Source organism: Hemicordylus capensis, chromosome 3 (assembly GCF_027244095.1).
Source record: "Hemicordylus capensis ecotype Gifberg chromosome 3, rHemCap1.1.pri, whole genome shotgun sequence".
NCBI lineage: Eukaryota > Metazoa > Chordata > Lepidosauria > Squamata > Cordylidae > Hemicordylus > Hemicordylus capensis.
This window is the reverse complement of record NC_069659.1, coordinates 270,239,314-270,254,612: the sequence shown is the minus strand read 5'-3', so window position 1 is coordinate 270,254,612 and position 15,299 is coordinate 270,239,314. Positions and strand designations below refer to the sequence as shown.

Genomic DNA, 15,299 nt, shown 5'->3' with positions numbered 1-15,299 from the left:
ATTGGAGATCATCCATCAGGCCGACCAAGGCAGTCTCCACCCCATAGCCCACCCGAAAGCCAGTTCTAAATGGGTCTAGATAATAAGTTTCCTTGAAGACCGCCTGGAGCTGAGAGGCCACCACCCTCTCAATTACCTTGCCCAGCCATGGGAGTTTGGAAACAGGCCTATAATTGCTCAACTCTGAGGGATCTAACGCAGGCTTCTTTAGAAGAGGTCTAATAAATGCCTCCTTGAGACAAGGAGGCATCCTGCTCTCCCTCAGAGAGGCATTTATGATTTCTACCAGGCCACCTACAACATCCTCCCTGCTAGATCGAACAAGCCATGTTGGACAAGGATCAAGAGGACAAGTGGTAGGCCTCACTGCTCCAAGCAGCTTGTCCACATCATCAGGAGTCACGAACTGAAATTGATCCTGTTGAATCATATAAGAGGAGTTGTCAGACACCTCCAGTTCAGACATCAGATTAATTGTGGAGTCTCCATCTAAGTCGGCCTGAATCAGAGAGATTTTATCTGCGAAAAATTCATTAAACACACCACAGCGGGTAACTGATGCTTCCAAATTCTGGTTCAAGGGAGAGGGGGCAGATACTAGTCCCCTCACAACCCTGAACAACTCTGCTGGACATGAACTCACAGAGGCAATACAGGCAGAAAAGAACCGCTTCTTTGCCGCACATATTGCCTGAGCATAGCTCTTTAAATGTGCTCCATGTCGTAATCTGTTGGATTCGAGTCGAGTTTTTCTCCACTTGCGCTCCAGTCGCCTACCTTGCCGCTTCAGCCCCCGTAGATCTTCCGTATACCAAGGGGCCAATTTTGACGTATGTCAGAGGGGATGCTTAGGAGCTATCGTGTCTACTGTTTCATGTTTCGTGTTTCATTTTTTTAATGAAAGGCAGTATATAAATGCAACTATAAATAAATAAAAATAAAAATAAAATGTTGGGGGTCAATAAAACCACTTTTTGCATCTGTATTTTTTTTTAATTTGGCAAATTTGAAATATCTGATATGCCCCGTAGCTCACAGTACTTCACCCATTTTAATCCTGTGGTAAAGTCTGCTGTCTGGGACAGCTCCTGGTAAGGCTGGGAAAGACTCCTGTCTGAAACCCTGGAGAGCTGCAGTGTGTACAATCCTGAGCTAGATGGACCAATGGTCTGACGTTGTATAAGACAGCTTCCTATTATGATAGCACATGGCTTTGTTCTTAATATCTTTGCATATCTCAATTACTTGCACTTCATTTCCTCATTGGTACAAGGAAGTTGCACTGCAAGTCATGTAATCAAAATGCATCCACATATCTCAGTTGGATTCCACAACTGCAGCTAACCTGAGTGTTTGTTTTCCTCCTAGATGTTTTGTGTTTGGTTCTTTGCATTATTTCTACATATATCAGTAAAAGGTGAGATTATGGAATTAAGGACAATAATAATATGGTTACTGAATTTATTCATTTACATTGTATTTATATATGAAGGGAATTTGCTCTGCAATATGGATCTGCAAAATTGTTTCCCTCAAATTTCATTTTAAGTTAACTCCACTTCAAACTATTACATTTAGTTTTTAACAATGAGAAAAAGATTCTACATTGCCATGAGAAATTATTCCCATCATATAAGGATTTTTTTTTCTGAGAAAACAGTTACAGTTACTACAATTACATTGAAAATGAGTGAAACTTGATAAAAATTAGCACCCAATTTCTTTAAGGCTGTAGGGGAGTTTTATTCATGCTTGCTTTCATTCATTCATTCATTCATTCATTCATTCATCCATTCAATTTCTATACTGCCCTTCCAAAAATGGCTCGGGGTGGTTTGCACAGAGAAATAATAAATAAATAAGATGGATCCCTGTTCCCAAAGGGCTCACAACCTAAAAGAAACATAAGATAGACACCAGCAATAGTCACTGGAGGTATGCAAAGTCAAGCAACTGTTAGATATTTGGATGCAATGAAAAAAGTTGAAGATTTACCTCTAACATTAAGTCAAATTTTATATTGTCTAGAAGTAATGACAATGAAGTGTAAACTAGACCTTTTACAAATACGTTGGCCCACTTTACATGAACTATGAATAACACAGAAATTACCTGAAATTCTATCTATGTGGCAAGTGCCTGCCATAAAGATACTTGCCATACAGATTGCCACACATCTTCATGCTCTTTCATGCTGCCAGTGGGAAAGTTACACCCCTACCCATCCATTTTGTGGGGAGAAAACATTGAGGTCTTTCACACAACCTTGGCTGGGAGGGCGGGCAGCTTGGGGAGAAGGCAGGAGCTAGCTTGCCTCCCCCTGCAGATGAGCGGTGACTGTCTGTGCTCTCACCACACTGTGCACCTACACAAAAAGCAGAGCGGTGAGGGCTGTAGCCGGGAGTGGAAGGATCCCCCCTCCCGCATCTCAGGGTGCACTGTGCCACATGCACAGCAGCAGCTCACATGAGAACCACCACCACACTTGGTGCAGCCACTCCTTCCTCCCGGCTCACTGCTGGAAATGGTGGTGGGCCCGGGGCTAAGCCTTTTAACCCGGCGGCAATCGCCCAGACAATCTGCTGAAGTTAAAAGTTGGGTTAGCCGGGTGGGCAGCACTGGGATCGGGATTGGTCCCGGTATTGCACATGAGCAGCCTGCCCTACCTAGGCTAGGCCGCTTGTGAGAGCACCCGCACTGTGTTCTTCAATGGGGTTCGTGGGCACATTTTGCTAAATATGTAGTAATACAGCTGGCACACCATTTTTGGATTTTGCAAGAAAACAAGTTCATTTGAGCCCATTAATCCATAAGGTCTATCATAAATGGCAAATGACATATGAATGGAAGCCTGGTCCTCCTAACTCCATAGTGGTACCCACCACCTGTGCTTTATACAATGTAGTGTGGAGATGAGGTGGCAAATAGAATAAGGAGAGGGCCCTTAGATCAGCATTGAAGCATCTACTCACTCCCCCACCCCCACCCCCGCTTTTACCCCTCAGAAGGTAATTGTTTCAGTCCCTGGTATCTCCAAGTATGCCAAGCAAAGACTTCTGCCTGAAACCTTGGAGAGACACTGCCAGTCAGTGTAGACCAGGGATTCTCAATATGTGGGTCCCCAGATGTAATTGGACTTCAGCTCCTATAATTCCCAACCAAAGGCCACTGGGGCTGGGGATTGTGGGAGTTGAATAACATCTGAGGACCCACACGTTGAGAAACTACACGTTGAGAAATTGTGTAGACAATACTGAACTAGACAGACCAATGATCTGACTCAGTATAAGCCAGTTTCCTATGTTCCTAAAGAAGGGCAGTGATATGATACTGTCCCCTTTTGGGAGGGGGGAACCTGCATTTCCTATTGTCTCTCTTTAAAGTGATAAGAGTTGTTTCAACCTAGATGTGGCTGATTACAAAATATTAACATTTCACTCTGCTTGCTGCAGGCTTGGAAGTTTGCTATGACAGACTTGGGTGTTTTACAAATGACCCTCCTTGGAGTGGAACACTTGAACGGCCGCTCCTAGGCTTGCCAGAGCCTCCAGCCCTTGTTAATACCGGTTTTTGCATATACACTAGAGAAAACCCTGTGCATTCCCAAGTAAGTATCTAATCCTGAGTTCCAGAACAAATAATATAGATTAACAGTCAGTCTCTTTTTAGGGTGACCTCACCACTGCACTCACAATCCTGTCATACATAGTATCCAAGACAAGATACATGTTATTGGATAAACTAGGGCCACTTTATTAGTTAATATTTCATAACCAGCAATGAGGCATAACTATCAAGTGTGGGTACCCCACCAAGGGCCAGCCTCATAAGGAAGACCGCCCAGAACTGGGCAAAAGATGGGGTGTTATCAGCCTGGATACAATCCAGACATTATAACAGCCACAAGGTGTTAACCTCGCTGAGGGGAGGCCAACCAGTCCCACCCACCCAGGCTGCAAAACTCTGAGTGGTGGGTAATGGGCAGCCTCCGAGATGGGGCAGATCCCAACCCAAGGGCCACAAAACCTGCAAGGGCTGTTCCTTGGCTTGCCCACTCACCTTAAATGGTCCTCCAATCAGACTCCAAATAATCAACTTACATCGACCCGCACTCACTGGCCACAAAGCAAAGCAAACCTCAGTTTAACCCCGCTTACCCCACCCATCCAAAATCCCACATATGCCTGACTGAAGGGCCTGGAGAAATAAAGCAATACCATGATCAGACAAATGGACACCATCCCTCCGATACAGGGTCTCATCCTGGATCCGTATCTCGGGATGTGCAATAACATAACCACCCATGGCCAGGACAGCCTGGCCAATTTCCAAATTAACCTTTCACCGAGCCCAATTGAAACACTGAATCCGCCCCCTGGTCATGCCACTGCAATTAGGGAATCATGCAGGACCAAGCCAGCACAATATCTGGAAAACGGGCCACTAAACATCAGACATCAGAAATCGCCTGCATAATTAAAGTCTTCCCACATGGCAACCCGATATCATTACCACCCAAGTATATCACCAGTAGATGAGGGACACCATGTTTAGCAATATACTCATCCAAGCTGGGCAAAGACTCCAGTTCATTCCACGGCATTCAAGTCATTCCACTTCAGCCACACTGGCAAGACATAACTGGGTGCCCATGTTGATCCGATCTGCCCAATGACTGGCCCAAAACATGAAACTGTGGCCAAGAATAAGAATCCAAACTGGGATGGGATCTGCACTCCTAAAAAACAAAACAGGTTAGTACCTCAAGTAGTAATGATATTTACTAGCGGCAGGGGCGTAGCTAGGGGAGAGGGGGCCCGTGTTCATCCCTCTCTCTGGCAGCCCCCCAGAGTGAGGGAAACAATGAAGAAAATAGGGAGGGAGGGAGCTGGAGGACCCTCAGGAGCTGGGGGCTCATGTTCTTTGAACCCTTTTGCTCAATTATAGCTACGCCCCTGACTAGTGCTGTAAAGGCTGAATGTACCGAAGGCAGCAGACGAACGCCAACACCCAAGATCATGGATTTGACCTTCTGACATGCCAACAGCTGCTGCAGAAGATTCTGCACCTATAGGCATAAAAATTTCCTAAATAAATAAATATGAAAAGAGTGGGTACCAAACTCCACCGGATTCAGAACTGCCTTGCGCAATGCACTGTGAACTACTGCCCAAAATTGGTAATGGGTAAGCGCAGAAGAATCGACATGACAAAAGAGGGGGCCTTGATCATGCCCACAGACTTGCAAGTAAGCTACCACTGCAGACAATGAACACAAAGAGCCAGTATTACTCTGGGGAAGGCAGACAATAGCCCCCCTCCCATGCTGGCCGGTGTTAGCCTGGTGAATCACAAGCTCAACACCCTTATGGGTTATAATGGAGGATAAGCCTCCATTATATCATACTGACCCAAAGGGTCAGTGTCCGAGTCTAGTGTATTGCAACAAGAAGATCTCACGGGCAGGGGGGGCGGGGTGGGGTGGGCAGTAGGTTCAGCAATGGCCACCTCCTCGCTGGAGCCCTTCTCCAATGCGTCAAGCCTGGCTTCACTAGATTGCAAGATTTGTTGTCGTGATCAGCCTGTCCTGCTGCCCAAGAGTTTCTCCTACCCCATGTCCCAGGAAATTCACCCTGGTAACCTTTTTGCTAGCTTCCAATACATCAAGACAGGACAAAATCCAAGCCATAACTACCTGCCCCTCATCCTCGGAAGAGGAAGAAGAAGCTGGGGGCTGCACTGGCTGATGAAGTGGGCATTTTGAAGTTGGTGCTTTCCCCTTGCCCTTAGACTTTCCTGGGCCTTTTTTAGGAGCCATAACTTAACAAAATTAAGCCAACAATCCTCCCCCACCAATTAACCTTTTTTAAAAACAGTGTTCAATATGTCACCAATATGTCACCTTTTGTGCACACATACTTATAAAGTTTTTTGGTAATGATGTAATTATACTGTTTGTTCAATAAATTAACTACCCCCAAATATGTGTATATAATTAGTTCCTCAACAATAACATACGTATAAGTGCAACAACTTATCAACAACTCAGTCATATGGTCAAACCGTGATAATTAACCCAATTAAAAGAGTCAACTAAAAATAAGCCAAACAATGACTGAGGAAGTCAAAACAAAATAAGCACCATACCCAAATCAAAGTAAGGAAGAGGGTCAAACCAGAAGAAAACACAATGACTAAGGCAATTAAGCAAAACCAAGCACCACCAAGCAACGGAAACCAAACAAATATAAGAAACAGAAAACCCTAAACGAAAGTGGGGGAAGCCTGATAACCTTTGCCAGGATGGCAACAGATAGGATGGGTCTCTGCTGCTTGTTCTGCACCATTTAGTGGCATTTGATACCATTGGCCATGGTATCCTCCTGCATCACCTGTCCAGGATAGAAATTCAGGGAATTGTTCTTCCGTGGTTCTGCTCCTGCTTGGTTGGTATATTCCAGAAGGTGGTATTGGGGACTATCATTCAGCACAATGGCATTCATACTGTAGTGCTCCACAAAGTTCTATATTGTCTTCTGTTTAACATCTACTTGAAACTGCTACAAGGGGGAGTTTGGGGGCTGGGTGCCATCAATATGCCCAGCTAAGTGAGCAAAGGGGATCATTTCAAAGTGGTGATTCTCTTCTATTGAGTAGGGAAAGAGCAATTATCCCTGTCTAGCCATGGCACAGTATCCCTCCAGTGGCTGTTGCTAGTAAGGTCGTTCACATAACCAGCCACAGCAGGGTAGGAGCAGGAAAACCAAGGTGATGAGGCCTGTGAGCAGCCACGGGACCCAGAGCTGGATTAAGACTTTTGCCGTAGGTGGCCAAGGATTTTCCGTCCCCACCGCAGCGAGGAGGGTAGGGGTGGTGAGGATAAAGCCCACCTTACTTCTAAAAGCCTCAGCCGCCGCTGCAGGGAGTGGGGAACAAGAGGCAAGTCCCCGCTTCTACATTAAAATGCGGTGCCTGCGCGGTGAAATGGAGAGGCTGGCTGGCTGCAGCAGGGACTAGGAGCCTAGGAGGGTTGTGGCGGTGGGGGGAGGAGGTCCCCCCATTTTACCTTAAAGCTGCTCCTGCTGCGTGGAGGAACAGTTAACTGGAACAGCAAGGGAGAGCTCTTTCCAGCCCCTCTCCTTCTTCTCAACTGAGTGCACACCCAGAAGCAGCAGGGGCATAGCAAGGTTGTAGTGGGCCCAGAGACAAGATTTCAAAATGCCACCCCGCTCACTGAAGCTCATGCTAAATTATTTTTACAAAGGTTTTGTAAATTGTGGACGATGCAAGTCATTTAATGGTCCTAGAGAAAGACATGCTGTTCTGGTAGCTCCATGTCAAAACTCACATCAATTTCAGAGGATGAATACAACTGAAGGAAGCCCGGGCAGGTGCGTGGATGGGGGAGTCAGTCATGTGACTTGCCTCTGGGCCCCCCACAAGGCAGTGGGCCCCCAGACAACTGTCCCCCCTTGCCCTATTATAGTTACGCCCCTGAGAAGCAGCCTAAATCCAGCTGGTAAACAACTATAAAGAAAACATTGTAAAATTCCCACCCATTGTAGTGTTTAGACTATACTTCATTCTTCCCTCCCAACTTTTAGTGACAATACAAGGATGCTTCCGTACTTTCCTCCTACACCCTCACCCTTTTTTTGCACTGGATTTCTCTGGGAATCATCCACACACCACACACACACGAATCTGCCCTCTCCTTCCAGCAATCTAGAGCAGCAGGAATGAACTGCACAGCAGCAGCTATGAAAACACCCTACAGGGCAGGGAAGAGGCATCGCTTCTAAACTCCATTTTCTCTTTGCAGATTCTTTGAGGAAATATTTTGTGTTGCTTTCCATTATCTCAGTCCCTGTTATTATCGTCAGTTTCCCAGTGCCTAAACACGAGAAAGGCTGAACAGGAACTTCTAATCTAAGAGCTTCTCTGCAAAACGCAAGTTCCTACATATTTTGCAACATGAAACATATTCCCGATCGAATTAGAACGATGTATGCAAGTTACAAATTTATCCATAAGCAACTGCAGGAGGTTAGATTGCGAAACAGCAAGTATATTGAGTTTGAAATCCAAAACTCAACTTATTCCAGGCTAGAGAGCACTTTAATTCAATTGATCTATTGAGGGACAAAGGCTTTAAAATAACGTATCTTTAGAAGCCGAGTTCTCAAACTACGCACTCTGAACTTCCACCACCCAGCCTGCCTGGGATTGGTTGGTTGTTTCTCAATCCTAGGGCTGGCTGCTCTAACTGCATCTTTGATTGGATATGCTTTTAACCAGTTCCAGCAGGTATACCAGCTGTGCTCCTTTTTGGAAAGAGACCTGGCCATGGTCACCAATGCTCATGTAACATCCAGACTAGATAACTATAATGTGGGACTTACTGTAATGTAAAGGGGGTTAGTGGATGTGGGGCTACGATGTTCAGAAACTCAAACTGATATAAAATATGGTAACCAGATTGTGAACGGGGACTGACCACTTTCATGCTAAGGTTGAAAGAACCAATTTGATTCCAGCCTCAATTCAAGGTGCTGGTATAGTCTTTTATGATATTGAATAGATTGATTGATGCTGTTTTTTTTTTACAGATTTTAGTTGCTGGTTACTTGCTTTTTAATCTGCTGTTTTATTTTTTGTTGTTTTCAATATTTTTTATTATTTTTTATTATATTCTGTTTTATTTGTTAGCCTCCTTTTAGCAAAAGTGAAAGACAGGATACTAATCCCAGAGAGAGAGAGAGAGAGAGAGAGAGAGAGAGAGAGAGAGAGAGAGAGAGAGAGAGAGAGAATGAATAAGAACACAGTGGCTTCTTATCAAAATCCTGGCAATAAATGATTTCATGACCTGGGGAAAAATAGGCAATAAGGAATAAAATAAGGTGTTCCAGAGTAACAACAGAGCCTATTTTCATTGTGTGTGTGAATCCAATCCTTTCTTCAAGCAACTCCGGATAGCATATTAAAAGCATTTTTATCCTCAACAATGCTGTGACATAAGTTAGAATGAGAGATAATTAACACTAAGCCTATTCACTTGACTGAGCAGAAGGGTAGGTCATGGGAAGGCAAGGTCCAACATACCTTTCCCCCAAATGATCAAATAAATGCTGCTGGGAGCGGGGCTCACACTCCTAGACGATCCTCACTGCTTCAAACAGTACGGATCTCCGGAGGATGTGTGCCGGCCTCCAGATAACCCCATGAGATGGGCACCCATTTCTGCTGCAGCCTGAGCATACACACAACCCCATACCTGGGGTAAAGGGTGCACTTGTGCCCTTTACCACAGGTATAAGCCCATGTGCAAAACCCAGGCTTGCAAGGGAGGCAACGCTGGGAATGGGCTCGAACTCAACACTGTAAACGAGCAGTCCTACACAGGTAGGGCTTCCCTAACCTGAGTAGGGCTGTTCGTGTGCATATAGCTTTCTAGTGTGCTTCATGCCTAAATTTAATTTCAGACTTCAATTGTCAAGCCAAAGGCCTTGACAAAAAGGAAAAGAGAACTGCTATGATAATGTCTTTTTCTTCCCCAATCTAGGTAATATCTGCTATAAATCCATCTACAATTCAAGCCTCAAATTTCAGAACAAATCGAAGAACTTGCTTCATTATACATGGCTATTTTTTGAATAATAAAGATTATTTTTCGATAATAGAGATTTGCAAGGTAACATATGAGTATTATTTTATCTTCATGTATGATCTCCAATGCTAATGTTAACTTCCCTCTAACTATTTCTAAAAGTGTAATATTATATAGGAATATAGCAACACAGGAAGCTGCCATATACTGAGTCAGACCATAGGTCATCTAGCTCAATATTGTCTACACAGACTGGCAGCAGCTTCTCCAAGGTTGTAGGCAGGAATCTCTCTCAGCCCTATCTTGGAGATGCCAAGGATGGAGCTTGGAACTTCTGCTCTTCCCAGATCAGCTCCATCCCCTAAGGGGAATATCTTACAGTGCTCACACATCAAGTCTCCCATTCATATGCTACCAGGGCAGACCCTGCTTAGCTACGGGGACAAGTCATGCTTTTACCACAAGACCAGCTCTCCAATCCTATTAGTTCTTCCTACAATGCATAAATTATAAGACTTCTGACTATATTCATATCAAAATGATATATAGTTTACTCATGAATGATATATGATGATGAAGAAAGCAGAACATTTCACATACCTGTTACATTAGTGTGTTACAGTGATCCTGAATTAGAGGGAACATAATCGACTTTAGGCCTTGTAGAGGATTAAAGCCTTTGTCTCAGAGCAAGCTTACGCGAGGGAAATAAATGCTGAATCATCCCTGCTGAGCTGCCTGACTAGGCTTCTCTTAAAACTCCTCTGTATTATCGGTAGGTTCAAAGGCTGCCACCACCACTCCTTTGTCTACAGAAACTCTCTGGGCTTGGGGTAGGATAACCCACAAAAAAGAAAACTCTCTTTATTTGACTCTTGGACAAGTACAAAAACTTTCTACATGCAAGCCGACATGTTGTGAGAAAATTGATAGTAGCTGAACACCTGAGTGCATGCTTGCACCAGAGAACTCTCCCTTTGGGCCCCCCTTTTTCTTTATCCCTCCTCCCCCGCTTTTAAAAAAACAACTTGGAGGGGCTTGTAAAAAGAAAAAAGCTTAAAACCCCCAGTTTTATTCCATTACTACAATTACGACAGACTGCGTCTGTCTGAGGGTTTCTAGTTTTCTTAAGTACAGTTAGGTACAGTTAAAGATACTTAGTAGATTACAAACATAGGTTGTCTTAGGCATGTTAAAAGTTTATAGAGTCTTTTGCAATGCCCTAGGTAGGATGGGCGTAAGCTAGTATTTCTTATTTCAATTACCTTGCAGGTAAACTAAAGTTAAAAAAAATCAGGAATATGCAAAAGCACACATGCCAAATAAATATAACTTCTAACACAAAGTCTGACTAAAACTTTTTCCTAAATTAAACTTCTCGAAGCCAAAGCGCAGGCTTCTTTCCTTGAACTCACCAAACTCTAGTCAGGGATTCTTAATGTTAGGTCCCTAGATATTATTGGACTTCAACTCCCATAATCTTCAACCAAAGGCCACTGGGGCTGGGGATTATGGGAGTTGAAGTCCAATAACACCTCGGGACCCAACGTTGAGAATCCCTGCTCTAGATAATAATTCAAGCTTCCTGCCCTCCTATCTTTCAAGGATCAGCAGAGTCATTCTCCTGCAGCCATCCTCCATGGCCACATGTCCTCCCTTCTAACAAAGACCTGCCCCTCTTGTTCCCAGCATTCCCTGCAACCACTCTCTAGGTCCCACCCACCTGGTGCACCGATTGGCTGCCCTGGAATTCACCAGCATGTCAGTCAAGTAAAGAGTTCACTCCCTGGTAACTCTTTAGTGGGAGGGGTGGCTGATCACTATAGGCCTATATTTCAATGGATTGTTTACAGGCATTTCAATGCATCGTGACTACAGTGAAAGCTATGCTCATGTTGCTTTATGGCTGCTTAACCACTAAGGAGTGTTGGTCATTTGCATCTTTTCTGCCATTAATTTATGTTTGGAATGTCACTGCAAACATTCAAACAATAATACAGTCGTATATGCCAAAAGCTGGATCCTGCATATGATTGCAGATGTTCATGACCTGCATTGCCAGAGGCTGAAGTCATTGGGAGGGAACTAATACAGGCAATGCTTGTCCTGCATCCACTATGTGCTGAAGTGGTCACTGGTCAGCATTCTCACTCTGCCTAGAGATGTAAACATTTTGTGTTCAGAGCTAACAGTAATGAAAAGCACTAAGATCTGCTTCAGCTTATCTGCAGATAGAACTAGAAAGCCATAATTTTCACACCATTATATAATAACAGTAATGTGGGTGAATCAAAATTTCCTTTCAGTTGATCTTGCCACTCTCCACTCATATTTCCAGAGATGCTCTTATCCTGGACTTTGGGGTCAAAATCTAGGGCCTCCACACCCCCTGGGGGCCCCCAAATCCACTTTAGTCTGTCCTGGGTGGTGTGGTCACCATGCCACGGCTCTGGCCCTCACTGCACCAGGTAGCCAAGTGTGATTGTGACCTGCATCGGATGCCTTAGAGACAGTGGGTGGATTGGGGAAAGAAATATGTGGGATGTGAATATGTTAAGTTGTGTGTTGAAATGTTTCTGCTAATGCATATTTGCGTAAATATACCTTTTTTATATTCTTACATTCTTGTGAGTTCAGTTGCTATTTGTGCTCTCAAGAAGCCACGTGTTAAAAATACTGGATGTGTCACAGTGTGTGTGTGTAGGGGGGGTGATGCTTAACTTGGGGGGGGCCCAGGGTCCAATGGCCTTTTGGTCCAGGCTTCAAAATTACCTAGGTGAACCTCTGCATATTTCAAATAAATTTGTGTGAGTGAAAGGAGCAGAATTATAAGACAGCTCAGCTACTTGTTATCCAAATGGGAATCCAGCTACTAATGTTCTAGAATTTGGTGTTTAGAAAGTCAATATAAGAGACTCCTTTTAATAAGAAAATATAGTAAATACCAAGATATAGTGAAAACATTTCCAGTTGGTATGGGGTTTCAGTTAGGCAGTTACCCCAATTGCTGTTCCCCAACTCTTTTTGGGTATCAGTGCCTTAGGCTGAGTGACTGTGTCCCCTTCTCCCACAAAGAATCTTCCCTTTCTAGTTAACTTTTATTTTGATTTTATCTACGCTTCCTAGAAGCTTCTAGCAGTTTCTTTCCCTCCAGACTTCTAGACCAGGCCCTCGATCTCTTAGGTGTTCTCTGTCAAGTAGGCATGTTGGCATTACAAAAGCTAAGACATTTACATCAGAGGAGGAGTTACATGGTTCTGGTTATATGATTCTTCTTATTCCCAAAAGAGAAAGAAACAGGGCAGAGACCATAGCTCAGTGTCAAAACCCGTGTTTTGCATGCATTGCTGGTCTCTGTAGATGATACTGGGTGAGGTGAACCAATGAACTGATTTAGTACAAGACAGTTTTGTATGTTTAACCACCAAGTTCTTAAAGTTAATTCCATATAGCAATCTTGCTCTTTGGCTTTCTTCCATTTTTTGTCTGTTATTATTAGGTTATCCTGATTTCTATAGCACTTTTCTGTGTGCAGAATAAAACAATGCTTATTCGTTTATCTGTAATTGTTTGTGCCCTCCAGCATATCTTGCAAAAAGAAGATATAAACTGTGTGGCTGTAAAATGGGAATCAGGTAAGGTGTACTTACAAGCAGTGCAAAACATCCGTATTGTAGGAGCTGAGCTGGCTTTTTTGTTGGATTATTTTGAGGTAAAAAATCTCTCTCTCTCTCTCTCTCTCTCTCTCTCAACAAACCATTGTTTTATATATGGTTTGCCTACTGTTAAGGGTCGTTATCTGAAGAATACAAGTAGCATTATTTCAGAACACTTTACAGCATTACTGAAAACTGTAGAGTAGGCCTAAGACTCATGAGGGAAAACAGGCACACTTTACCAGGGCCGAGGAATCCAAAGACAACTCAGCATGGCTGTAAACGATGAGTTACTAAATGAGTTACTAAATGAGGTCCAATTGTAGGAAGGGTTGCAACCTTCCAGGATTGTCTTGGAATTTCCAGGAATTGGCCTCTCTATTTCCAGGTGCCTGTTGAAAACCATCCTGGACATTTTAAAGACTTAATATTTTGGTATACAATATACTGGAAAAAATATTTGAAGAAAAATCTCAAAGAATAATTTTCAGTCAGAACAAATTGTAGATCATGCTTCAGGGTGGTTTAGCAAACTGATTCCCCTATATTTATATGGGATGTCCAGCTCTTTTGAGATCATATGAGATTGGTGGAGCCAATCAGAAGCAGTGTTAGAAAAGAACAAGCAACTTTCTGAACAATGAGCTCTAGGCCCAGATGCAAAGAGAGAGGGAACAGAAAACTCTTGAAGTTGTAGATAAGTGTGGCACCCTATGTCACATGCCCTCTTATTAACTACAAGCCGCAAAGCTCCTTACCTCTGCCGGTGTTTCCTGTGCAGGCAGCAGGTGCCAAGGGTTTGGCATCAACTAGCAGCAGGAAAGAGAAACATGCACCATTATAGTCAAGACACTGAGATCCTAGGAATGACAGGAGCTTCGGCTGATATGCCAGCTGTGTCCGTTTCTTGAGATGAACGACCTCAAAACAGTAATAAATCTGCTGGTAACCTCCAGACTGGATTACTGTAATGCACTCTATGTGGGGCTGCCCTTGTATGTGATCCAGAAACTACAGTTGGTCCAGAATGCGGCAGCTAGGTTGGTCTCTGGGTCATCTCGGAGATACCATATAATTCCTGTATTGAAGGAGCTACACTGGCCGCCGATATGTTTCCGGGCAAAAAACAAGGTGTTGGTTATAACCTATAAAGCCCTAAACAGCTTGGGCGTTGGGTGTTTAAGAGAACGTCTTCTTCGTCATTCATTCATTCATTCGATTTCGATTGAAGAAAAATCTCAAAGTATAATTTTCAGTCAGAACAAATTGTAGATCATGCTTCAGGATGGTTTAGCAAACGGATTCCCCTGTATCTATATGGGATGTCCAGCTCTCGGTCATGAATCAGATTTCGGTCATGAACCCCACCGCCCACTGAGATCATCTGGAGAGGTCCGTCTGCATTTGCCACTGGCTCGTCTGGTGGCCACTCAGGGACGGCCTTTCTCCGCTGCTGCCCTGAGGCTTTGGAAATAAGAGCCTCTCCATCTCTGACAGCTTTTAAAAGGTCTTTAAAGACATATCTGTTCACCTAGGCTTTTAATTACATTGCTTTAATGGTTTTAATGTTGTTTTAAAATATTTTAAAATATAATGTTGTTTTAAAATGGGACACCAGGGAGAGGCTCGGATCCAGAAGCACCCCTAGACTGTGTACCTGTTCCTTCTGTACTGTCACTGTCACTGAATCTCTGACACAAGGAACAGTACCTAAAGAGCTTTTTAAAATTCTTGTATAGTTAAGATACAAATAACAGACAAGTAGAAACAAAGGAAGCCTAAACAAAGCAAAATAAAATATGCATAAGGGCATCCCCCCACCAACAGAGAAGGAATCATGCATCAGAGAAGAGGGGATTGTTACAAGTTTGTACCAGTACTAGAGAAATTATGCTTGAGCGTTGACAAAAGACATGATTGTTGCATGTATTTGTTTTTTAGATGAAAATGTTGGGAATTTTGCTATTCAAATTCAGTCGACATGGGCTGAGTTAATGAATGCACAGCAAGAACTAAATCAACTTCTCCTTCAATAA

At 43.6% G+C, this 15,299-nt stretch overlaps 1 protein-coding gene across 1 annotated transcript in view; it reads left to right on the top strand.

Moving 5' to 3' along the window:
* Positions 1 to 15,299, top strand: part of LOC128350595 (pancreatic lipase-related protein 2-like) — a 60,986-nt gene extending 45,687 nt beyond the window's left edge. The window contains exons 7-11 of the mRNA XM_053308992.1: positions 1,369 to 1,417; positions 3,453 to 3,607; positions 9,563 to 9,691; positions 13,191 to 13,242; positions 15,205 to 15,299. Of these exons, the coding sequence (XP_053164967.1) occupies positions 1,369 to 1,417; positions 3,453 to 3,607; positions 9,563 to 9,691; positions 13,191 to 13,242; positions 15,205 to 15,299 (480 nt within the window). The remainder of the gene's footprint in view (positions 1 to 1,368; positions 1,418 to 3,452; positions 3,608 to 9,562; positions 9,692 to 13,190; positions 13,243 to 15,204) is intronic.